The sequence below is a fragment of the Rhinichthys klamathensis genome, unplaced genomic scaffold (genome assembly GCF_029890125.1).
Source record: "Rhinichthys klamathensis goyatoka isolate OS25496 unplaced genomic scaffold, OSU_Roscu_1.1 h1tg000103l_1, whole genome shotgun sequence".
In the NCBI taxonomy this organism is placed as follows: domain Eukaryota; kingdom Metazoa; phylum Chordata; class Actinopteri; order Cypriniformes; family Leuciscidae; genus Rhinichthys; species Rhinichthys klamathensis.
This window is the reverse complement of record NW_026606642.1, coordinates 6,545,341-6,572,545: the sequence shown is the minus strand read 5'-3', so window position 1 is coordinate 6,572,545 and position 27,205 is coordinate 6,545,341. Positions and strand designations below refer to the sequence as shown.

General features: G+C 37.8%; 1 protein-coding gene across 1 annotated transcript in view; it reads left to right on the top strand.

The window, feature by feature from the left end:
• The first annotated feature begins 502 nt into the window (after positions 1-502).
• LOC130087034 (uncharacterized) overlaps positions 503-27,205 on the top strand; it is a 42,531-nt gene continuing 15,828 nt past the window's right edge. The window contains exons 1-2 of the mRNA XM_056253234.1: positions 503-677; positions 1,354-1,998. Of these exons, the coding sequence (XP_056109209.1) occupies positions 503-677; positions 1,354-1,998 (820 nt within the window). The remainder of the gene's footprint in view (positions 678-1,353; positions 1,999-27,205) is intronic.

The following is a 27,205-nucleotide window of genomic DNA, read 5'->3' as shown; positions in this document are numbered from 1 at the left end:
ATGCATAGTGGGCATACTTTCTACATTTAGAACACGTACATCGTGGCGTGAGCCAGAGAAACAGCAAACGCTCTTTGCGACTTATCTGGGTATCCGTGAAAACGGTCTTTGGGTACAGGCGAGCAGGTCGTGAGATGGGCTCGTTGACTGCAAAATACACTTCTCCAGCCGGCTCTGTTGAGGGGAGTGAGAGAGCGAGAGCGGGACCGCGGCGGGAGTCAGCCATTCTAGGTTTCAGCGGGTTTTTCGAGGTCGTCCATGGCCTTGGTGACGAGGCGAAGCAGTTCTTCGTCGACACTGGCCCGCACGCCGCTCGACTCTTGCAGGGAAGGGTGGGGTCCGGATTGGAGACTGACCATCCTTCACTCAGCGACACAGCAAGAGAGCAGCTGTCTTCCTCCGCGTTGTCCCCCTCAGACTCGAGATGCACGACAGCGGCAGATGGAGGCCGGGCGGCCATTGATCGAGGCAGGGGAAACCAGACGGCGATGCATGCGGGGAGATGGCCGGCGTGCACTCGCTCACTGAGGTGGCCTCCGGAGCTCTCTGTGAACGGCGCTTTCTACAGCGCAGCCCAGACAGAAGAGAAGGAGGAGTGGGATCCACGTCAAACGAGCCCGCAGGGTCGACACAGCCATGTCGTCGCATTCCGGGCAGCCACCTTGTGAAAGCGCGAGGTCGGCGTGGTTCCGTCCCAGGCAGGAAACGCACAGGATGTGGCGGTCCTCGTCGCTGAGAGGGGCTCTGCAAGAGCCGCACTTTGTAAAACGAAGCATTTGCAACAACGCCTCAGCTCTTTTAGGAAGTGAGTCCACGGGCAAACACACAGGAAGCTTAGTAAAAGGATATGAGCGCCGGAAAGTGCAGCAGGTACGGGCAGAGAAGCGGTGAGGATGGCTGGGCTCCTGTTCTGCGAAGCAGATGCTCGTCCCGCTGAAATGCTTCGTCGACGGTGTAGGCTTTTCCAGAGATTCAGCGATGTGGAGTCTTCACTAAAGAGGTGAAAAATCAAAGAACATCCTATCTGGACTCGGCTTATACAGATATGTGTGTGTGTGTGTGTGTGTGTGTGTGTGTGTGTGTGTGTGTGTGTGTGTGTGTGTGTGTGTGTCTGTTGCTTGTATGATGTTCATTAGGATGTTCAGGATCATCCATGATGAGACTCATGTATGTTTGTCTGATGAGTGAATCTGTAAATCAATGCTGTTTTTCTACTGTTTGTTTGAGTTACATTATGAATCCAAACATATTTCTCTACTCACAATCTTAATGATCTGTAGAAAAAAAAATCACAGCACTTTCCTGTTGTTTAGTTTTGTTTGGCTCATTATTAACTGTTTTTTTCTTTTCCAGGTTTTTTCAATGTTGATATTGTCAGGGTGTCAGTGATGGAGGGACATTCAGTCACTCTAAACACTGGTGTTCAAACAAACCAACAAGAAAAGATTAAATGGTATTTTAATGACATTCTCATCGCTCAAATCAGTGGAGATCTCAGTGATGTTTGCACAGATGTTCAGTGTAATGAAGATACTGAGAGATTCAGAGACAGACTGAAGCTGGATCATCAGACTGGATCTCTGACCATCACAAACATCACTCACACAGACTCTGGAGTTTATCATCTAAAACTCAGCAGCAGTAACAGCATCAGTGAAAAGATCTTCAATGTTACCGTTTATGGTATTGTCAGGGTGTCAGTGATGGAGGGAGATTCAGTCACTCTAAACACTGGTGTTCAAACAAACCAACAAGAAAAGATTAAATGGTATTTTAATAACATTCTCATCGCTCAAATCAGTGGAGATCTCAGTGATGTTTGCACAGATGTTCAGTGTATTAATGGTACTGAGAGATTCAGAGACAGACTGAAGCTGGATCATGAGACTGGATCTCTGACCATCACAAACACCAGAAACACAGACTCTGAAGTTTATCTTCTAAAACTCATCAGCAGCAGCAGCATCAGTGAAAAGTTCTTCAATGTTACCGTTTATGGTGAGTCAATTAATGAATGTTTAAAAGCAGGTTAAAAAGTGTTTAAATCACAGCATTAGCTAATGTTAGATTTTTGTGTTCTTTTGTGTCATGACCTGTTTACACCTGGCATTAAGACTTTTGGTCAATTAAATTGGCAATTAAACGAGGGAGTCACATTCCCGTTTACACCGCCCAGATTTATAACCATTGCATATAGCTACAAAACAGGCCCTGAAAGACACTTCCGACGAATTTGTGATTTATAAAAACAAACTTGATAGGAAAATTTGCGCACCTGCACTCAAACTCTGATGTAGGCCAAACACACATCTCTTTATGGTGTTCAGCAGTACGAGCAGTTGGCGACACTGATGGTGAGCTGGAGTTAATGACTTTTTGGTCACTTTTAGACAGAAAATTTAAAGAAAATTATAGAAAGATAATACAAATATATAGTTTCACTCATCAAGCCTATCACTCACCATGAGCAAACATCGATCCCTTCTTAAATGTCCGCGCTAGCGAGCGCTCTGGGCGCGTTTAGTGAAGCTGACTGCTAGGATATCTAACGGCAGATGAAGGAAAACCGTACATCTTTATTATGAGTCCTAATCATAAATACTGTGCATGTTCAAAATAACAGTTTAAATAAATAAAATAATGATTTGAACTATGCTTTACATCTGATACAAACATTTAGATCAAATATGCCATTCTCATTAATGGAGTTAAACTGCCAATTTGACAATTTACGAGCGCGAATCTCCAATGTCCGACTGCAGTGAATGCAGCACGAGATTAGAGATGGTCCTCACTGCAGAACATGAAATCCACGGGGAGGAGTCGGATCCAGATCCAACTCCTCCCACCTTACATATACCTAAACCTACCCATCTCCGCCCCCTGATCCCTAAACCCACCCCTAATCCCTAAACCCACCCCTAATCCTACCCATCTCCACCCCTTGGATCTGGATCCGACTCCTCCCCGTGGATCTCATGTACTGCATTGAGGTGCTACTGGAAGATTACGTCAGAGCGGCAAGAGACTGATTTGATTTGAAAACTCTCACACATCTGCCACTCATCACCCGTGTCTTACCTTAATGTTTTTCCTGTGATAATGCCCCTTCCCAGCAAACATTTGGACGTGTAATGACCGTTGAAAAGACGTCCGTCCGACACGTCCCGTCATGGTTGAAAAATAGTTCCAAAATGAAAGTTGAACCGACGTCTTTGACGTCATCTGGCCGTGAATTCCACGTCTCTTCAGCGCGTCCCTGGACGTCTAAATGCGTCGTCATTTGTGTGTTTAAATGTGTTGCTGCATAATTAAGTGTATATATGCCTGCATTTAAAATAATCACACACATATTGTGTAACATCGTGAAAGGCAACCAAGTCTTGAGGTTTACACATCTTGACAAAGGTTCTAAAAAGGTCCAAAATTGGTCTAGTCAGACCTGACCGTCAATAAAACGTTTTAATCACGTGTAGGCTACATCACAAACAAGAACACATTATTTGTGGACATAAGAAAAAAAGAAGCATGTTCTGATTTAGCCAATTTTATTGATCTTGAACAGCAAAAATGTCTCTTAATATTTTTTCAATGTTTAACATTTGTTAACCAAACTAAAATACCAATTACAAAATACTGAATTATTATATAAAGGGATAGTTCACCCAAAAATGAAAATTCAATGAAGAAAGGTATACAGGTTTGAAACATGAGGTTGAGTAAATGATGACAATTTTCATTTTTGGGGAAACTATCCGTTTAAAAACACATTGTTTGGCTCAGTTTTTGTATCCACCAGCTGTTCCTGGAGCGTGTTTCAGGTGTTCTGCCATTGCTGCATCAATTTCAGAGTCTGTAGCATTTGGGCTCCACCTCTTCACAGCATCTAAGGGAAGAGAATATATATATATATATATATATATATATATATATATATATATATATATATATATATATATATATATATATTAAATAAATAGAATTATTATTCAATTAAAAATTTAGGTAAATGATATGCACTTATTTTCAAAATATTTTTATGGTCTACAGCTAAATTAAAAAAAAAAACATGGAACAAGATGAACGAATCATGAATAAAACATTAGAAAAAGGTAATCAACATGCATTACATTTTATTTTATTGTATAAAATATGTTATGCTTTATTTTTAAAGCAGACTGAAAACATACATGTTAAAATCCAGCTAAACATTTCATTCCATTTCAGATAATTTACTTTCTGAAAGAAACTCTCAAAAGGCTACATTAATAAGTTACAGTAATAACTTTGACTGTATCATTAAACAATATACTTGGTATACCGTTGTTGTATACGTTCAAAGCCTACTGGCTAATTTTAACCAAACTCAGTAAATTTCAGTTGACAAACAATGTGGGCATCATTTCTTTCTGTTCATTCATGTCACACAAGTAAACCTCAAGCACGTTAATCTAATACAAAATGTACTTACCAAACAGTAGATTTTTAATAATACTATCGACACAACTCCATCCTCTCCTCTTCTTCTTCTTCTTGTATTTCCGGCAGGCTAGACGCAGCTATGGCGTATTGCTGCCCTCCTCTGTTCTCTAATCGCTATATACAACTTTAATACTGCTTATCTATATCTTTTTATATACTCCAATATTTCGCAAATACTCCATCAATTTTTTTAATTTTTCCCAACTGTCCAAATTCAATAAAGAGCATAAATTAAAAACAGTTTCTCCTGTTGCTCCCAATTCCCTAAACAATTTCTTCCTTTGCTGAGAGTACCTCCTGCACTGCATTAATATATGCACCACTGTTTCCTTTTCTCCACATTCACACTGTCCATCAGGATGTTTACCAATCAGAGCCAGCCCACCCCTCAGCCCACAATGCCCAAACCTCAATCTAGATAACACTACTGCATCTCTTCTCTGATATCTATAATTACATCTGTCTTTCTCTACCATTTTTTGTACTGAGTAATACGCTCTCCCATTCCTTTCACAATCCCATGACCTTTGCCACATTTCTTTTACTGACCTATTTATTATTTCCGTGTAATCTGGTAACCCATGCTGCAAATCAAGTTGAACTCTTTCCTCCTTCACTGCTTTCTTTGCCACCTCATCTGCCTCCTCATTACCCTCCACACCCATGTGTGCCGGCACCCACAAAAACCCCACCTCATTCCCTGCTTTATGAATTCTATACAACACGTGCAAAATTTCCACAAGTAAGTCAGGTCTAGACTTAGTTTTAATATTTTTAATTGTATTTAGGGTTGCAGCTGAATCACTACATATGACAGAATACTCCCTTTTATGATCTTCTACCCACCTTACTGCCCATAAAACTGCCATCAACTCTGCAGTAAATACTGACAAATGATCTGAGATCCTACATCCTTTTTTATAACCTAATTCGGGTATACTTATACCAAAGGCCACTTTCCCACTCTCACGATCCTTTGACCCATCAGTATAAATTTGTAGGTGGCCTCCCCATATTTGACATTGCCGGGATTTTATCTCCTCCACTACAACCTCTGACATCTTTCTTTTGCTTGTTTTCAAAAAATATAAATCAACATTAGGATCTGGAATCAACCACAAAGGTACTTCTGACCGACATACTGGTGGACATACATTCAAATTCACAATACCAATTTCACCTGCCATGGATTTGATTGTTTCTATAAAGTTTGTTTTAACCAATCTTGTTGTTCCCATAAACTCCCAATGCTGATTCAACAGGTTTTTTGTTGGTAACTTTCCAGTCTGTCCTTTTAGTTTCATTAAATACTTCAAACCAAGTTTACGTCTTCTTATTTCTAATGGCATCTCCCCTGTTTCTATTAATAGCGCAGGTATTGGTGTTGTATGAAATGCCCCACTACACACTCTAAGAGCTTTTGCTTGAACTATATCAAGCTTTCTAATAACTGAAGGGGCTGCTGCCCCATAAACCACACAGCCATAATCGATAGTCGATCTTATCATTGCTCTATAAATCATCATCATAGTTTCACTATCAGCTCCCCAATCTGACCCAGCCACACACCTTAGGACGTTAATTATTTTACCACATTTAAGAGAAACCATCTCAATATGTTTTTTCCATGTCATTCTTTCATCTAACCACATTCCTAAAAATTTAAAATGTTTAACTTTTTCAATATTCGTATTATTTATTTGTAACATCTGTGTTGGCATTTTCTTCTTACATCCAAATACCATATACTTAGTTTTTTCTGTTGATATTTTGAATCCCCAATCATCAGCCCATTCAGATACTCTCTTTAAAGCAATTTGAATTTGGCCAAACATATAAGAAAGATTCCTCCCACGCTTCCAGAGGGCCCCATCATCTGCAAATAATGAAAAACGAAATTCTTTTCCCACTCTACTAAACATACCATTGACTAATATATTAAAAAGAACTGGGCTTATAACGCTACCTTGAGGTGTTCCATTCTCTATCTCAAGTTCCTCTGATAATTCACTTCCCACCCTTACCTGAATTGTCCTATTACTCAAAAAATTCTTAATCCAGTTAAACATTCTTCCTCGGATTCCCGCATCATAGAGTGCAACGAGCAACCCCTCCCTCCAAAGCATGTCGTACGCTTTTTCAATGTCCAAAAACACTGCAACAATAGCTTCTTTATTTGCGATAGCTTTTTTGATGTCAATATCTATGTCTAAAACAGCATCCATTGTTGACCGCCCCTGCCTGAAGCCACTCTGATACTCCACAAAATACCCACTTTTCTCAAGTTTATCCACAAGTCTATCAGTTACCATACGCTCCATAATCTTACACAAAACAGCGGTTAATGCAATTGGTCTATAAGAAGTAGGATTATCTGTTTTTTTCCCTGGTTTCACAATTGGAATGATTACAGCATGTTTCCACTCTTTAGGAAGAATTCCACTTTTCCATACCTTATTAATTAGTTCAAGAACTTTTCCTCCAAACAATTCTCCTGAATTTTTAAACAATTGATATCCCAACCCATCCCTGCCAGGTGACATCCTCTCCTCGTGGTTGTTCAAAGTTCTAGAATCTATGAGAACGCGTTAACATCTCGCGAGATAATCTATCCTATCGCGGGATTTTGTTGTATCGCGAGATTTTTTGTTCATATATCTATATATCTTGGCAGCACAGTTTATGGTTTGGGCACATCCAATTCAGACATAAATGGTGACCGGGTATATTACTGTTTTTGTATATAAATACATTACATAAAAAATAACAACGAAAACATCAGGTACAACAGGTTAAAATAATGACTATGCAGTGGCTTTGCAATCACTTGACTATACTGGATATTTTGTGATTATAATTTATAAAAACAAGATAAAGTAGATATATGTTCTTTTGTATATAAATTGTGTATTTCATAAAGATATAACAGGTTAAAATAATGACTAAAATGCAGTGGCTTTGCAACAGTGTTGGGGAAGTTACTTTTAAAAAGTAGTGTAAGTCGTTACTCGTTACTAATTTAAAAAAGTAATCCGTTACTTTACTTAGTTACCCCATATAGAAAGTAACTTTTTACGTTACTCGTTACTTTTACGTTACTTTTATGTTGCTTGACTTTGGGCAGAACCCAATATCTGTTCCTAAATGTGTAGGCCTACATAAAGTTTTACTATGCATAATGCCATATATAATGCCATAAATGCATAATGCATTTATCAAACCTTTTAATATTTATGAAGAAATGCCGGTTAATGGATAGGCATATGCATGGGCGGCGCTAGGGAGGGGCTAGAAAGAAAGCCCCCAAGAAAGACCAAAGCACCCCGTTAGCACCCCCAAAAATCATTTCTGGAAGCAATTATATTCAGGCTGTATTCTAGGGAAGTCCTGAACCGCATGGTGAAGAAAAAAAAAAGAACATTTATCTTGTTATTTAGACATAATAAGGGGACATTCTAATCTGCATTAAGCCAAATTAAGCGTTCTTATAATGGTTTTCTATGGGAGGAAAATGCTTAACGTGTAAGTAAACACGTTCATATTCTGAGCTCATCTGATTTTTTGCACATAGTATAGCCTACTTTATTATGATTTTAGTATCATAATGATTAATAAATGCACGCACAATTATCCGTGAACTTGATAAATGTTGCAGATATGTTTTACTATGCACGTAAACAAATGCCTTTCAACTTATGTGGGCAAAATTCAGAATTAAATGAATGTGCTTGTGCAGCAATATACAAATAGAGAGTCTGTAGGCCTACTATAGCCTACGTGTTGTAGCCATTAAATAAGCGCATTTAGTTTCATATTTGTTAAAATATTATAATGTTATTTTTTTTCCATCTATGCTGATTATGAAAAGTGAACAGCGCGAGTAAGATGGATGCGCAATATATCGGGAGACATTGAGTCAATCAGACATGATTTTGCCCACTTCATTAAGTTTTGTTTTGAAGAAAGCCTTTCTTTAAAGCGAATTTCGTTTTGTATAAATTGTATCCGAATTTTAATCAATTTTTTATCAACCAAATGCCTGCAAGTAAGAAGCAAATAAAGGGGACAATATAATTATGGAAGCGCCGGCGTGGTCACTTGCATTGCACGTGAACTGGAGCATCTCATCATAAATTAACCGAAACTCAACGTATAGAATTTAAACTTGAAATGTCTTTAAACGAAACAATTCAAAACAAAAAGAAATAGACTAGCCTACTCTCTGATTATGTAATCCATTGTGCATTTCTCTCTGGGGCGTTCACTACGGAGATGGCGATCGCGGTCAAATCTATCAAATGACGGAGATCGCTGTCAAATCCCAGGGACAGATAATCTGTCCCTGGGGAAAGTAACGTTGCGGCGAATTGAAAAAGGAACTACGTTTCGTTACCAAATTTTCAGTAGTAGCGCGTTACACTACTTTTTACCCGAAAAAGTAGTTACGTTACTGTAACGCGTTACTTTGTAACGCGTTAAGGCCAATTTATACTTCTGCGTCGGGTGCGCGCAGTAGGTACGGCGTAGCATACGCACAGACGCGTACCATACGCCGTACCCTTCGCCGTAACCTGACGCGCACCTCCTCAAAAATGTAACTACACGTCGCGACGACGCGGACCGCAAGATCTGTGATTGGTCGGCTTGGTAGCATCGCGTTTCCTCCTATGCATTTCCGGCGTGTTCTTCTGCACCGCCCGCCATTTTTAAATTCTAAGTACAGCGAAACTGTTAAAAAAAAACTAAAAATTTACCTTTTCCACCTCGATAAGCTCCAACTCCAACATGATCTGCTCTCTTTCAGTCGCCATTGCTTGTAGTAACCTAAACTCAAAACAGCCGCGAGGAATCTTCTTCTTCTTGCCGCGAGGAATCTAAACACAGTGGAACATTAAAACCCTCCGCCGCCAACTAGCGTTTCGGCGCTGTACTGCAGAGCAACGCAGACCTAAACGCAGAAGTATAAATGCTCATGACGGCGTCGCCTACGTGCGTAGCCCACGCCGTACACTACGGCGTACACTCGACGCAGAAGTATAAATTGGCCTTTACACACAACACTGCTTTGCAATCACTTGACTATAGGCCTACTGGGCATTTTGTGATTATAATTTATAAAAACAAGATAAAGTAAATATTCATTTGTATATAAATCGTGTATTTTATAAAGAATTATAATTCCTGATAATTTGTTTTTGTCTTGCTAGACTAGACGTGCAAAAGACGTCAGTGGACGTATAGTATTCACAGCCTGACTAGACGTGCAAAAGACGCCAGTGGACGTAGCCTATATTAGGCTATTCACAGCCTGACTAGACGTAACCCAGCAAACATTTGGACGTGTAATGACCGTTGAAAAGACGTCCGTCCGACACGTCCCGTCATGGTTGAAAAATAGTTCCAAAATGAAAGTTGAACCGACGTCTTTGACGTCATCTGGCCGTGAATTCCACGTCTCTTCTGGCCGTGAATTCCACGTCTCTTCAGCGCGTCCCTGGACGTCTAAATGCGTCGTCATTTGTGTGTTTAAATGTGTTGCTGCATAATTAAGTGTATATAAGCCTGCATTTAAAATAATCACACACATATTGTGTAACATTGTGAAAGGCAATCAAGTCTTGAAGTTTACACATCTTGACAAAGGTTCTAAAAAGGTCCAAAATTGGTCTAGTCAGACCTGACCGTCAATAAAACGTTTTAATCACGTGTACATCACAAACAAGAACACATTATTTGTGGACATAAGAAAAAAAGAAGCATGTTCTGATTTAGCACATTTTATTGATCTTGAACAGCCAAAATGTATCTTAATATTTTTTTCAATGTTTAACATTTGTTAACCAAACTAAAATACCAATTACAAAATACTGAATTATTATATAAAGGGATAGTTCACCCAAAAATGAAAATTCAATGAAGAAAGGTATACAGGTTTGAAACATGAGGTTGAGTAAATGACAAATTTCATTTTTGGGGAAACTATCCGTTTAAAACCACATTGTTTGGCTCAGTTTTTGTATCCACCAGCTGTTCCTGGAGCGCGTTTCAGGTGTTCTGCCATTGCTGCATCAATTTCAGAGTCTGTAGCATTTGGGCTCCACCTCTTCACAGCATCTAAGGGAAGAGAATATATATATATTTAAATAAATAAAATTATTATAAAATTAAAATTTGAGGTAAATGATATGCACTTATTTTCAAAATATTTTTATGGTCTACAGCTAAATTAAAAAAAAACATGGAACAAGATGAATGAATCATGAATGACACATTAGAAAAAGGTAATCAACATGCATTACATTTTATTTTATTGTATAAAATATGTTCTGCTTTTATTTTTAAAGCAGTTACTGAAAACATACATGTTAAAATCCAGCTAAACATTTCATTCCATTTCAGATAATTTACTTTCTGAAAGAAACTCTCAAAAGGCTACATTAATAAGTTACAGTAATGACTGTATCATTATTATTCAATATACTTGGTATAACGTTACCGTTGTTGTATACGTTCAAAGTTACTTTTAGCCTACTGGCTAATTTTAGCCAAACTCAGTAAATTTCAGTTGACAATGTGGGCATAATTTCTTTCGGTTCATTCATGTCACACAAGTAAAACTCAAGCACGTTAATCTAATACAAAATGTACTTACCCAACAGTAGATTTTTAATAATATCGACACAACTCCCTCCTCTCCTCGTGTTTGTTCAAAGTTCCAGAATCTATGGGGAGAACGCGTTAACATCTCGCGAGATAATCCCATCGCAGGATTTTGTAATATCGCGAGATCTTTTGTTACTACATCTTGGCAGCACAGTTTATGGTTTGGGCAGAGGGTTTGGGTAATAACACCCAACTCAGACATAAATGGTGACCGGGTATATTTCTGTTTTACATGTATATACATTCCATTAAAAAATAACAACGAATACATCAGGTACAACAGGTTAAAATAATTACTAAAATGCAGTGGCTTTGCAATCACTTGACTATACTGGGCATTTTGTGATTATAATTTATAAAAACAAGATAAAGTAAATATATATTAATTTGTATATAAATCGTGTATTTTATAAAGAATTATAAATCCTGATAATTTTTTTCTGTCTTGCTAGACTAGACGTGCAAAAGACGCCAGTGGACGTATAGTATTCACAGCCTGACTAGACGTGTAAAGGACGCCAGTGGACGTCTTCTTCACAACCTCTTAAAAACTTCATGGGCAACTACATTAATTATTGTAGTATTAACCATGCGAGGATTAAGCGCAGCTTTTGCATATTTAACAAGGATTTCATAGAGGGTCATGATGGACTATAAATGCACGTGTAAAAGACGTCGCCAGGTGACGTCCTCTCACCCGATACACTAAACATAACTACACAAGCTAAAAGTTAAAATAACAATTATACATGCAACTGTAGACATGTACAAATGTATCTGAATGCATTTTAAGGAAATGTTCTGTGTTCCATTTTTTACCGATTTATGACGTCCTGGCCGCAACTATTTTTGGCCAGGGACACGACGTTGCCGTCGGACCAATGTTTGCTGGGAAAGGACGCCAGTGGACGTCTTCTTCACAACCTCTTAAAAACTTCATGGGCAATTACATTAATTATTGCAGTATTAACCATGCGAGGATTAAGCGCAGCTTTTGCATATTTAACAAGGATTTCATAGAGGGTCATGATGGACTATAAATGCACGTGGAAAAGACGTCGCCAGGTGACGTCCTCTCACCCGATACACTAAACATAACTACACGAGCTAAATGTTAAAATAACAATTATACATGCAACTGTAGACATGTACAAATGTATCTGAATGCATTTTTAGGAAATGTTCTGTGTTACAAATTTTTACCGATTTATGACGTCCTGGCCGCAACTATTTTTGGCCAGGGACACGACGTTGCCGTCGGACCAATGTTTGCTGGGTTATTTCTATCATACTTCTATCTCCTATTACGTGAGATGACATTGTATGGTCACTTATTCCCAGTGGTTAAATTGGCCGGGGCTTAATCTCGTTGTCAGTCGACCATGATTTAAACAGTCTCTTGCACGCGCATCTAGGTGACACGGATAAATGTACGCAGCAATATGTACAGAAAACGACGTGCTGTTCTTGCTACGCTAGCGAGACGTCGTCAAATTGTAAGTTAAAGAAGAAGATGATGCTGATAGGTCTTTTACGATCAGCGCAATGCATGATGGTATGTAGGGCTTGGGTTAGTGACCATCGTTTGTACTACTTTTCAAAATGCATTCTGGGATACATTGAGTGGACTATATAGGGTATAATAATCATCACTATACATTCGGACAGCACTACAAAATGGCGAGCTCACTATATAGTCCACTATATAGTGAATAATGGGAGATTTCGGACACAGCCAATGTTCCTGGGAGATCCTGTTGCGCGGGATGTGGAAGCGCGCAAACGTTCCAGTAATGTACAAAAAGTGCCCTGAATGACAAGGTAAGGAAAATAAGATTACATTTAATAAAAATTAAATAACCAAGACTAGGTTGACAATGTGATGATTTTTCTCAGGAGATGTATTGAGCATTTTACTTCAGACACCGGATTATCAGTAAACTGCCAAGAGAACTGCTAGCTGGCTATACTCAAAATAAACTAGCAATCTATTCAGTCAGCATATTTGTATTTGATCTGTGTGAATTACAGAAATATAAGACTTGCTAGACCTACTTTTAGCTACCAAGCAACCTTTCCACAAGGATAGATTGATTAAAATGTTTGTGACTTGTGCATACCTGGATGTGAAATGATGCAGAGTAGGCTGTGTGTATGTGTGTGTGTGTGTGTTGTAGTAGTAAAGAGAGAGAATGGGAGAAGGAAGTGTGTGTGAGGTGGACTTGGTCACCACAGACCCAAATCTTCTCAGCTGTTGCTACTGTCATATGCTGCACTGTCTCTTCATGTGGCACATTATGTTTGGCACATTGTATGGGTCACTATATCATAACAAGGTAATACAATGTGTAATCAAGTGATGACTGATTAACAGTAATGTAAATGCTAAATGTCCTAATACCTGTTGATACTACAACAATGCAAAGTATATGCTCTTAACCTTGCAGTTTTTCACATATCATGTAATACTCAATTTCTTTGCACAAAACTCTCCAGAAAGTGCCATTTAATGTTTTTTTTGTTTTTTTTTTAAATCCCGGGGGGGCATGCCCCCGGACCCCTCTAGGGAGAGCACCGGCCCCCACATAATAAATCCCAATTTAACCCCTGCTTATTCCTAATATGAACTGTTTCACATGAAACCTCAAGTGCAAGACATTGATTCCATGAGACTGAGTTTGTCTGTATGAGTTTGTAAATGGCAGTCTGTGCCCTTTTGTAGTGTGTACATACCATTTCTCATCAAACAGTGATAACTGTCATTAAATTCAGTATATACGTCTGCCATATATGTTGCCACCCCTCAAAAATTCCTGCCTCCCTCTCGCCACCCCATAAATGTTTTTCTAGATCCGCCCCTGATTGTGGAAGAGAAGTTACAACATTTTTTATATTCTAATAAACAGAAATATTTTAAGTGGATGCGGTGCTTTTGAAAACTTTTCCTCTGACATGCTGTGTTTTAATGCTTTATCTACAGAGATAATTGCTTACTATAATATCAGATTGTCTGAGAAAATATATTTTTGTGCAAATAATGCACAATAATCTTTTCCCATAAAAATACTATTTAGCCAGTGGAAAAGATTGAGAAAAACTTTCTCTGAAAATAATTTTATACTATTTATTAAAAAACAACGCAAGGATAAATGATTTTTAGCTATTTGATGAGAGGGCACAAATATAAATATCTAAACCTCTGTTAATTCTCACTAAGATCTTCTGTAGATGTCTGACAGAAATAGTCAAAGTATTTGTATTTTATGTCTGTGATTGCAGCACAAGTGTCTGAGCCAGAAAGTCATTCCTTCAGATCAGGTTCTCTCATGATCCAAAGATTTTATGTTCATGATTTTTGGACAAACACAAACTGACTTTGAGTTGCTTTGCAATTACAATTAAATAAACATGAGTTTTAATTGAATGCATCCTGAGTGTTTATTTGGTCCAGAAACAGTATAAATCATATCTAAATGAGACCATAAATTATGTTGAAAATATGTCCACAATGGCCACAGTTGAACTAGTTTTTAACCTTGTACGAAGAGGGTCCATGAACGTCTAGATCGGACGTGCAGAACACGTCAAAAAAAGACGTCATAAAAACTTTCATTCTGGCTCCTCAGTAGACGTCTTTTCAACGTCGGACTTTTATGACAAAGACATAAAGAGAGGCGTACACATGGTTTTATAAGTCTGAATATTTTTTTGGCGTAGGACTACACCATTTTTGGCTTTCAGGCACACGTAGGCCTACACTTTTGGGAAGGATCCTACACACGTTTTTTAAATGAGACCCCTCGTGTTTTAATCCGTCTCTTTTGTCCACTTTCAACCACTTCCGTCCTGATTTCTTCGATGGGAGGGTCTATTGATGGTTAAAGGGTCACTTCACCCATTTGCATTAAGGTTTGTATTGTTAGAAACCCAGTCATATATTATAATGATGGTGGAATTTTGCTTTTTTTTCTGAGATGGGAGAAAAAAGGATTTAAGTGTTTTACTTCCGTCCTATCGTGACGTAAATATCGTCATTTTGCGTCACGATAGGACGGAAGATAAATTTCATTGCATATTAAGAAAACTACAGCCTTTAGCTCATTATTATTCAAGGGCGTGGGACCCACTCACCCCACCGGCCTATTACAGATCAGTGGGTGGGACTAAACCTGAAGAAACTAAACTATTAATCCGCCATCTTGCTTGGAAGACAGCAAGCTAAGCTAACAAGCGCTCAAGGAGTTAGATTTACCATAATGCCTGAATTTACGACACACGATATGGAAGACGAGGATTTTGAAAATCTTTTGCTCGAAACCGATGTTCGTGGCTATTTATACGAGCCACAATATAGCGAAGAGCAGCTGAGGCTGATGGAGGAACAAGAGGCGGCGGCGGCGGCTGCGGCAGCGGCCGCCGCAGGAGACCAGCCCGGCGCAGACGAGAAGCCCGGACTGGCTCGAGCTGGGCGGACTGCTGGTGCCTACATGTCGTGCTCTCGCTGTGCGCTACGGACACAGATAGAGTCCGTCTGCTGCAGAGAATTTCAACGATCGCAATATCTCCTGGACGAAATCTCTGAATCAGACGAGCACACGGACGTTTGTGTTGTGATCCATCCAAGTTTCGCACCGCATATGTTCTGACTGAACATCCAGGTAACTTTATCATCATCATGCAATAATTCACCATATAGAAAGAAATACAAACGAGGAGTAATTCACTAATGAGTTTGCCAATGTAACGGGGTTCGTTGTTGTGGGAAGAATGAGGCGGGAACCGGCAAACATTTAAACATTTTAATAGTAAAATAAACAAATACGAAACAAAAATATAAGCGAGCAGCCCCTCACTGCTGGCCACACACAACAGAAACACAACATAAAATCAGGCCTGTTCCTCTCTCCATCTGCCCTGTCGTCGCTCCTCGTTTTATGCGTCCGCTCCTCGGTGAGAGACGCGAGAGAGACCGGTGCGTCTCACAGGTGTCGTTCATTATCACTCGCGCCACCGGCCTCGCGCTGTCCTATCACATCCCTCGTCCTGCTCGCCACAGCCAACTAACTAGAAATTTTGTGTGAAATGAATTTCTAACTCTGGTGGCAGCTAACCTTGTAGACGGAAAAGTGATTTCTCTTATGTTTGCGCTGTTCTGGATTAGTGGGAGTGGCTTGCGGAGCTGTGCAATGTGGTGCATTGTGGGAGTTGTTGTCTTGCATACAAATGCGCACTAAAGTTATTTTCTGTCTTTTCTCGGTCAAGAGGGCATCACATTCAAAATTTCTTTTACATTTCGACTACATATATGACCCACTTTCAATAAAGATTAATGTTGAAATGGGTGAAGTGACCCTTTAAATGTGTGGGGCTTTTTTTCAGATCATTCGATCTAATGGAATAAATAAGCTTGTGCAGTTTACATATGAACACGCCCAGACACGACAGAAAAACACACGGAGATCATGCGCTGACAGACACAAGACCAGTCTAACACTGTGTGTGTATGTAAGAAATCAGGAATGATGAGAAAACATTGTGCTTGGTTTGTTTGGTCAAAGTTTAAATCCCGTCTGGTATTCATCAACTTGTGAACCGATTGACCAAAATGCATGTTAATACCAGGTGCAAACAGGGCCTAATTGTAGCCTATTTAATGCAGTAAATTCTGAATATGTTTGAAAACACATTTATTGTTAAAAGTGTTTCATGTTTTGTTTTCAAAAAGATCCTTCAATCAGCTGTTGGTTTGTGTTTCAGTTGTTAATGGTACAGAACAAGAGAAGTCAGTGATGGTGGGAAAACCTGTTACTTTAGATCCTGGTGTTATAAAACACCTTAACGATTTGATGACATGGTATTTTAATGAGATTCTCATCGCTGAAATCACTGGATATCTGGGTAAGATCTGTGAAGATGAACAGTGTTATAGGAGATTCAGAGACAGACTGGATCTGGACTATGATACTGGATCTCTGACCGTCTATGCACCAGAATCACAGACACTGGAGTTTATAAACTACAGATCAACAGCACTGTCACTGTGAAGCGCTTTGGTGTTACTGTTAGTAAGTATATATTAGTTCCCTTGAGCAATTTTAAAATATAGTTCTTTTTTATCGGTCCAGTAAATGCTTTCATTGTGAGCTATTAGAAAAAAATTGCATTTTCACTCAGTGATTAAACTATAGTTGAGATAATATCTATCACCTTCACATGCAAATCAAGTTACACACAATGTTACAACAAACAAATTAAAACTAATAAATGCTGTTAACAAGTCTATAAAGTTATTAACATGAAAAATGCATAAAATTAGTTTTTCTGTGAACATTGATGTTTCCTTTTGAGCACACAGTGTTGTGATGCTGTTTTCGCTACTGGTATTTATTTATTATTAAAAGATGCTGCCGTTTATTAGTTAAATCAATGTCATACGACTAAAGTATAAAGGTGTAAATATCAGACAAAGATATTGTTAATGTTGGTTATCAGTCACTTTCTAGTAATAATGCCTGTCTTTTTCTGTTCCAGGTGTATTTCCATCTTCAGGTGCTGTAGCAGGAATAAGTGTTGCTGTTGTTCTGCTTTTTGCTGCCGCTACTGTTGTGATTTAAAGGTGCTATGTAATACAGCTGTATCCACTGCTGCTTTAATGTATATGAGTGTTTATAATCAAGGTATTTAATCAATATTTTTCCTTCTAAATATCACATGAGTTGAATGACTTCTTTAGGCCTGTGAGATTTTACTTTGTTATAGAAGTTACCAGTGTGATTACTGAAATGTTCTTTTCATGTATTCTCTAATATCTGTATTAAATCTGAGAGGTGACTGAAGCTGATGTCAGGAATGCAATGCTTGCTCATTCAGCCAAGCTTCCAGAAATTAAAAATGGAAAGATGTTTTGTTTGAGAAAGGTCTTTAACATTACATGTGTCAATACATCCATCTGTTTTTCTAGGGTATGACGACTATGAGTCACAGGGTCTTTGAAGTCTATAGTTTAAGGGACCATTTCTCACTTAAAGCCTTACTTTACTGTGTTATATTAAAGTGTCCTCTCCTTGAGAGAAAGAACGTATTATCTTAATTATTTGAGAATATTCTCCAGTTTATAGTTAGAAGCTGGCCAAATACAGCCTTGAAGAAGCTGTGTCTGTGTGTGTGTTAGTCTTCTTGGTTACAGGTTAAGAATAACACTGGCATTATTGGAGATTGACTGAGTTGTTGTTTTGGACAGGCTGGCGCCCAGCAACCCAAATCTGCGACATGGAAGGTCACGATGTGCCTAACTTCAGGGTCTGAGTGTCAGCCGCATAATCCATGGAGATATGCCTCAGTCTATCTGTATAAGTGTGGAAACTTAGCCAGGGGGAGTCTGAAAACCAGTCAGTATCTGGTGTGACCACCATTTGACTCAATCAGTGCAACACATCACAATGATCACATGTGAGGCAGTACAGGAACAATAAATCATAATGAACTCTCAAATAATCTTACTAATATAAAAATAAAAAGTGCAACTTAATGTATAGAGAGCAATGAAGAGTATCAATACTGTCTTTTTAATGCTCACCAATACAATAGTTCAAGCATTTTAGATGTGCAGGCTGTTTAGGAAAGATAAATGTTGCATTGTAAATCTCAATGCATCAGCGTTGTAACATTTTATATTATTGTAGAACAGAAGATGAAACTGTGATCCAGTTTATCAGACTGAGGATTCATTAAGAGAGCTATCTTGTCTTTAGAGGTGTTGCACGGTTGTTTCTGACATGTGAGATCCAAAAGACACACTTCCAGTCCAGTGCTGCTGATGTCATATTAAACTCACAGTTCCAATGCACAAACACATCGTAAATCCCACTAGCTTGCTTTCACCCTCACATGTCCTGACCCGCTCAAAAATGTGCTTCTCTCCATTACACAACTGCCCAGCAAACATTTGGACGTGTAATGACCGTTGAAAAGACGTCCGTCCGACACGTCCCGTTATGGTTGAAAAATAGTTCCAAAATGGAAGTTGAACCGACGTCTTTTCTGGCCGTGAATTCCACGTCTTTTCTGGCCGTGAATTCCACGTCTCTTCTGGCCGTGAATTACACGTCTTTTCTGGCCGTGAATTACGTCTTTTCTGGCCGTGAATTACACGTCTCTTCAGCGCGTCCCAGGACGTCTAAATGCGTCATCATTTGTGTGTTTAAATGTGTTGCTGCATAATTTAAGTGTATATAAGCCTGAATTTAAAATAATCACACACATATTGTGTAACATCGTGAAAGGCAATCAAGTCTTGAGGTTTACACATCTTGACAAAGGTTTTAAAAAGTTCCAAAATTGGTCCAGTCAGACGGACCTGACCGTCAATAAAACGTTTCAATCACGTGTACATCACAAACAAGAACACATTATTTGTGGACATAAGAAAAAAAAGCATGTTCTGATTTAGCAAATTTTATTGATCTTGAACAGCGAAAATGTCTCTTAATATTTTTTCAATGTTTAACATTTGTTAACCAAACTAAAATACCAATTACAAAATACTGAATTATTATATAAAGGGATAGTTCACCCAAAAATGAAAATTCTTTCATTTACTCACCCTCATGTTCCAAACCTGTATGAGTTTATTTCTTCTGCTGAACACAAAAGAAGATATTTTGAAGAATGTTTGTAACCAAGCAAATAGAGCAACCATTGACTACCATAATTTGAGAAAGATTAATGGGAAGCGATATCTTGGTTACAAACATCTTTGTGTTTAGCATAACATAGAAAGGTATACAGGTTTGAAACATGAGGTGGAGTAAATGATGACAATTTTCATTTTTGGGTGAACTATCCCTTTAAACACATTGTTTGGCTCAGTTTTTGTATCCACCAGCTGTTCCTGGAGCGTGTTTCAGGTGTTCTGCCATTGCTGCATCAATTTCAGAGTCTGTAGCATTTGGGCTCCACCTCTTCACAGCATCTAAGGGAAGAGAAATATATATATATATATATATATATATATATATATATATATTAATAAATAAAATTATAAATTTGAGGTAAATGATATGCACTTATTTTCAAAATATTTTTATGGTCTACAGCTAAATAAAAAATAAAAAACATGGAACAAGATGAATGAATCATGAATAAAACATTAGAAAAAGGTAATCAACATGCATTACATTTTATTTTATTGTATAAAATATGTTATGCTTTATTTTTAAAGCAGTTACTGGAAACATACATGTTAAAATCCAGCTAAACATTTCATTCCATTTCAGATAATTTACTTTCTGAAAGAAACTCTCAAAAGGCTACATTAATAAGTTACAGTAATAACTTTGACTGTATCATTAAACAATATACTTGGTATACCGTTGTTGTATACGTTCAAAGTTAATATTAGCCTACTGGCTAATTTTAGCCAAACTCAGTAAATTTCAGTTGACAATGTGGGCATCATTTCTTTCTGTTCATTCATGTCACACAAGTAAACCTCAAGCACGTTAATCTAATACAAAATGTACTTACCAAACAGTAGATTTTTAATAATACTATCGACACAACTCCATCCTCTCCTCGTGGTTGTTCAAAGTTCTAGAATCTATGAGAACGCGTTAACATCTCGCGAGATAATCTATCCTATCGCGGGATTTTGTTGTATTGCGAGATTTTTTGTTCATCTTGGCAGCACAGTTTATGGTTTGGGCGCATCCAATTCAGACATAAATGGTGACCGGGTATATTACTGTTTTTGTATATAAATACATTACATAAAAAATAACAACGAAAACATCAGGTATACAACAGGTTAAAATAATGACTAAAATGCAGTGGCTTTGCAATCACTTGACTATACTGGGCATTTTGTGATTATAATATATAAAAACAAGATAAAGTAGATATATGTTCTTTTGTATATAAATTGTGTATTTCATAAAGATATAACAGGTTAAAATAATGACTAAAATGCAGTGGCTTTGCAATCACTTGACTATACTGGGCATTTTGTGATTATAATTTATAAAAACAAGATAAAGTAAATATTCATTTGTATATAAATCGTGTATTTTATAAAGAATTATAATTCCTGATAATTTGTTTCTGTCTTGCTACTAGACGTGCAAAAGACGTCAGTGGACGTATAGTATTCACAGCCTGACTAGACGTGTAAAGGACGCCAGTGGACGTCTTCACAACCTCTTAAAAACTTCATGGGCAATTACATTAATTCCCAGCAAACATTTGGACGTGTAATGACCGTTGAAAAGACGTCCGTCCGACACGTCCCGTCATGGTTGAAAAATAGTTCCAAAATGAAAGTTGAACCGACGTCTTTGACGTCATCTGGCCGTGAATTCCACGTCTCTTCTGGCCGTGAATTCCACGTCTCTTCAGCACGTCCCTGGACGTCTAAATGCGTCGTCATTTGTGTGTTTAAATGTGTTGCTGCATAATTAAGTGTATATAAGCCTGCATTTAAAATAATCACACACATATTGTGTAACATCGTGAAAGGCAATCAAGTCTTGAAGTTTACACATCTTGACAAAGGTTCTAAAAAGGTCCAAAATTGGTCTAGTCAGACCTGACCGTCAATAAAACGTTTTAATCACGTGTACATCACAAACAAGAACACATTATTTGTGGACATAAGAAAAAAAGAAGCATGTTCTGATTTAGCACATTTTATTGATCTTGAACAGTAAAAATGTCTCTTAATATTTTTTCAATGTTTAACATTTGTTAACCAAACTAAAATACCAATTACAAAATACTGAATTATTATATAAAGGGATAGTTCACCCAAAAATGAAAATTCAATGAAGAAAGGTATACAGGTTTGAAACATGAGGTTGAGTAAATGATGACAATTTTCATTTTTGGGGAAACTATCCGTTTAAAAACACATTGTTTGGCTCAGTTTTTGTATCCACCAGCTGTTCCTGGAGCGTGTTTCAGGTGTTCTGCCATTGCTGCATCAATTTCTGTAGTCTGTAGCATTTGGGCTCCACCTCTTCACAGCATCTAAGGGAAGAGAATATATATATATTTAAATAAATACAATTATTATTAAATTAAAATTTTAGGTAAATGAAATGCACTTATTTTCAAAATATTTTTATGGTCTACAGCTAAATTAAAAAAAAACATGGAACAACATGAATGAATCATGAATGACACATTAGAAAAAGGTAATCAACATGCATTACATTTTATTTTATTGTATAAAATATGTTCTGCTTTTATTTTTAAAGCAGTTACTGAAAACATACATGTTAAAATCCAGCTAAACATTTCATTCCATTTCAGATAATTTACTTTCTGAAAGAAACTCTCAAAAGGCTACATTAATAAGTTACAGTAATGACTGTATCATTAAACAATATACTTGGTATAACGTTACCGTTGTTGTATACGTTCAAAGTTACTTTTAGCCTACTGGCTAATTTTAGCCAAACTCAGTAAATTTCAGTTGACAATGTGGGCATAATTTCTTTCGGTTCATTCATGTCACACAAGTAAAACTCAAGCACGTTAATCTAATACAAAATGTAGGCCTACTTACCCAACAGTAGATTTTTAATAATATCGACACAACTCCCTCCTCTCCTCGTGTTTGTTCACAGTTCCAGAATCTATGGGGAGAACGCGTTAACATCTCGCGAGATAATCCCATCGCATGATTTTGTAATATCGCGAGATCTTTTGTTACTACATCTTGGCAGCACAGTTTATGGTTTGGGCAGAGGGTTTGGGTAATTACATCCAACTCAGACATAACCCAGCAAACATTTGGACGTGTAATGACCGTTGAAAAGACGTCCGTCCGACACGTCCCGTCATGGTTGAAAAATAGTTCCAAAATGAAAGTTGAACCGACGTCTTTGACGTCATCTGGCCGTGAATTCCACGTCTCTTCTGGCCGTGAATTCAACGTCTCTTCAGCGCGTCCCTGGACGTCTAAATGCGTCGTCATTTGTGTGTTTAAATGTGTTGCTGCATAATTTAAGTGTATATAAGCCTGCATTTAAAATAATCACACACATATTGTGTAACATCGTGAAAGGCAATCAAGTCTTGAAGTTTACACATCTTGACAAAGGTTCTAAAAAGGTCCAAAATTGGTCCAGTCAGACCTGACCGTCAATAAAACGTTTTAATCACGTGTACATCACAAACAAGAACACATTATTTGTGGACATAAGAAAAAAAGAAGCATGTTCTGATTTAGCACATTTTATTGATCTTGAACAGCCAAAATGTCTCTTAATATTTTTTCAATGTTTAACATTTGTTAACCAAACTAAAATACCAATTACAAAATACTGAATTATTATATAAAGGGATAGTTCACCCAAAAATGAAAATTCAATGAAGAAAGGTATACAGGTTTGAAACATGAGGTTGAGTAAATGATGACAATTTTCATTTTTGGGGAAACTATCCGTTTAAACATTGTTTGGCTCAGTTTTTGTATCCACCAGCTGTTCGTGTTTCAGGTGTTCTGCCATTGCTGCATCAATTTCAGAGTCTGTAGCATTTGGGCTCCACCTCTTCACAGCATCTAAGGGAAGAGAATATATATATATTTAAATAAATAAAATTATTATTAAATTAAAATTTGAGGTAAATGATATGCACTTATTTTCAAAATATTTTTATGGTCTACAGCTAAATAAATAAAAACATGGAACAAGATGAATGAATCATGAATGACACATTAGAAAAAGGTAATCAACATGCATTACATTTTATTTTATTGTATAAAATATGTTCTGCTTTTATTTTTAAAGCAGTTACTGAAAACATACATGTTAAAATCCAGCTAAACATTTCATTCCATTTCAGATAATTTACTTTCTGAAAGAAACTCTCAAAAGGCTACATTAATAAGTTACAGTAATGACTGCATCATCAAACAATATACTTGGTATACCGTTGTTGTTGTATACGTTCAAAGTTACTTTTAGCCTACTGGCTAATTTTAGCCAAACTCAGTAAATTTCAGTTGACAATGTTGGCATAATTTCTTTCGGTTCATTCATGTCACACAAGTAAAACTCAAGCACGTTAATCTAATACAAAATGTACTTACCCAACAGTAGATTTTTAATAATATCGACACAACTCCGTCCTCTCCTCGTGTTTGTTCAAAGTTCCAGAATCTATGGGGAGAACGCGTTAACATCTCGCGAGATAATCCCATCGCAGGATTTTGTAATATCGCGAGATCTTTTGTTACTACATCTTGGCAGCACAGTTTATGGTTTGGGCAGAGGGTTTGGGTAATAACACCCAACTCAGACATAAATGGTGACCGGGTATATTTCTGTTTTACATGTATATACATTCCATAAAAAAATAACAACGAATACATCAGGTACAACAGGTTAAAATAATGACTAAAATGCAGTGGCTTTGCAATCACTTGACTATACTGTGCATTTTGTGATTATAATTTATAAAAACAAGATAAAGTAAATATATATTAATTTGTATATAAATCGTGTATTTTATAAAGAATTATAAATCCTGATAATTTTTTTCTGTCTTGCTAGACTAGACGTGCAAAAGACGCCAGTGGACGTATAGTATTCACAGCCTGACTAGACGTGTAAAGGACGCCAGTGGACGTCTTCTTCACAACCTCTTAAAAACTTCATGGGCAACTACATTAATTATTGCAGTATTAACCATGCGAGGATTAAGCGCAGCTTTTGCATATTTAACAAGGATTTCATAGAAGGTCATGATGGACTATAAATGCACGTGTAAAAGACGTCGCCAGGTGACGTCCTCTCACCCGATACACTAAACATAACTACACGAGCTAAAAGTTAAAATAACAATTATACATGCAACTGTAGACATGTACAAATGTATCTGAATGCATTTTTAGGAAATGTTCTGTGTTACATTTTTTACCGATTTATGACGTCCTGGCCGCAACTATTTTTGGCCAGGGACACGACGTTGCCGTCGGACCAATGTTTGCTGGGAAATGGTGACCGGGTATATTTCTGTTTTACATGTACATACATTCCATAAAAAAATAACAACGAATACATCAGGTACAACAGGTTAAAATAATGATTAAAAGGCAGTGGCTTTGCAATCACTTGACTATACTGGGCATTTTGTGATTATAATTTATAAAAACAAGATAAAGTAAATATATATTCATTTGTATATAAATCGTGTATTTTATAAAGAATTATAAATCCTGATAATTTTTTTCTGTCTTGCTAGACTAGACGTGCAAAAGACGCCAGTGGACGTATAGTATTCACAGCCTGACTAGACGTGTAAAGGACGCCAGTGGACGTCTTCTTCACAACCTCTTAAAAACTTAATGGGCAACTACATTAATTATTGCAGTATTAACCATGCGAGGATTAAGCGTAGCTTTTGCATATTTAACAAGGATTTCATAGAGGGTCATGATGGACTATAAATGCACGTGGAAAAGACGTCGCCAGGTGACGTCCTCTCACCCGATACACTAAACATAACTACACGAGCTAAAAGTTAAAATAACAATTATACATGCAACTGTAGACATGTACAAATGTATCTGAATGCAATTTTAGGAAATGTTTTGTGTTACATTTTTTACCGATTTATGACGTCCTGGCCGCAACTATTTTTGGCCAGGGACACGACGTTGCCGTCGGACCAATGTTTGCTGGGTTATTGCAGTATTAACCATGCGAGGATTAAGCGCAGCTTTTGCATATTTAACAAGGATTTCATAGAGGGTCATGATGGACTATAAATGCACGTGGAAAAAACGTCGCCAGGTGACGTCCTCTCACCCGATACACTAAACATAAACACGTAGCTACCCAGCTAACATGAGTCCAGCGGTCCAGTGGTGGACCACCGGTGGCAAAGTCGGCGGCCCACTGGCGGACGCCGCCGGCGGATCACTGGCGTTTTGCTCATCGTTATTCTAGCGGACCTCCAGCGGCAGACGCCGCTTTCCCGACGGTGGTCCGCTATCGTGCCGCTGGTTTATAATAAGTGTTTTCTGGCGGACCACGGTCGGTCCACGGTTTATAATCAGTTACTCATGCTAACCAAAATGCCCTTACACTATAATGGATAAAAAAAATAAGCAATGTACAGTCTCAATAGCAGTTGCAAATATATTTTTATTAGATTAATTTTCAGTGGACAGATTAAATTAACAACACATTTATATTTATCAGATTATTTTACTCAACGTGACTATTAGTCAAGTACATTATAGGATAATTTAAGTATATTTGTAGTACCCTTATGAAAATTAACCATATGGTTTTACCACAGCATTTGCAGCATTTTCACAACAACCAAGGTTTAAAAACCTATGGTTATAGTCATGATTACCATAATTTTACAGCAATTATTACAGCAATATTACTAGTTGAACCATGGTTTTGAAAAAAATAACATGGTTGGTAGTTTTACCATAGTAAAACCATATAGTGCTCTTCACAACACAAATCGTTTCAAAGAAGCTTTACAGAAAATGCATGTTCATGGTTACAATCACAAAATATAATTTAATCAGCCAGAGGCGACTGCTACTCACTGGAGAGCATCTTCTGGCAACAAAGTAAAGTCCATAAGATACAAGTCATGAGTTTAAAGTCATGTTCAGTTAAGCCTGGAACACACCAAGCCGACGGTCGGCCGTCGGGCAGTTTTTGTGCGTCGTCCGACTGAGTTTCCTCGGTGTGTTCCGCACGGTTCCGTGCCGTCGGCTGAAATTGGTCCTCGTCGGCTTTGTTTCGGCCGATTCGACATGTTGAATCGGCGTCGGGCCGTCGGTGAAAGAGAGAACTCTGATTGGCTGTTCAGCTTAGTGAAAGAGTCAATGCACGAGAATAATAGCAAAACAGCGAGCAAAGAAGTCAAAACTTCTTTGAATATTTCAATATTAACATGAGCGGAGTGGAATAAAGAAAGTGTTTAGCAGGATTGATATTCAGAACGGTAAGCACACACTGCTTTGTTTATGGTTTGTGTATCTGCAGCCGACAGCGTCGGTTTCCCTTTTTGAATGACGAATATAGAG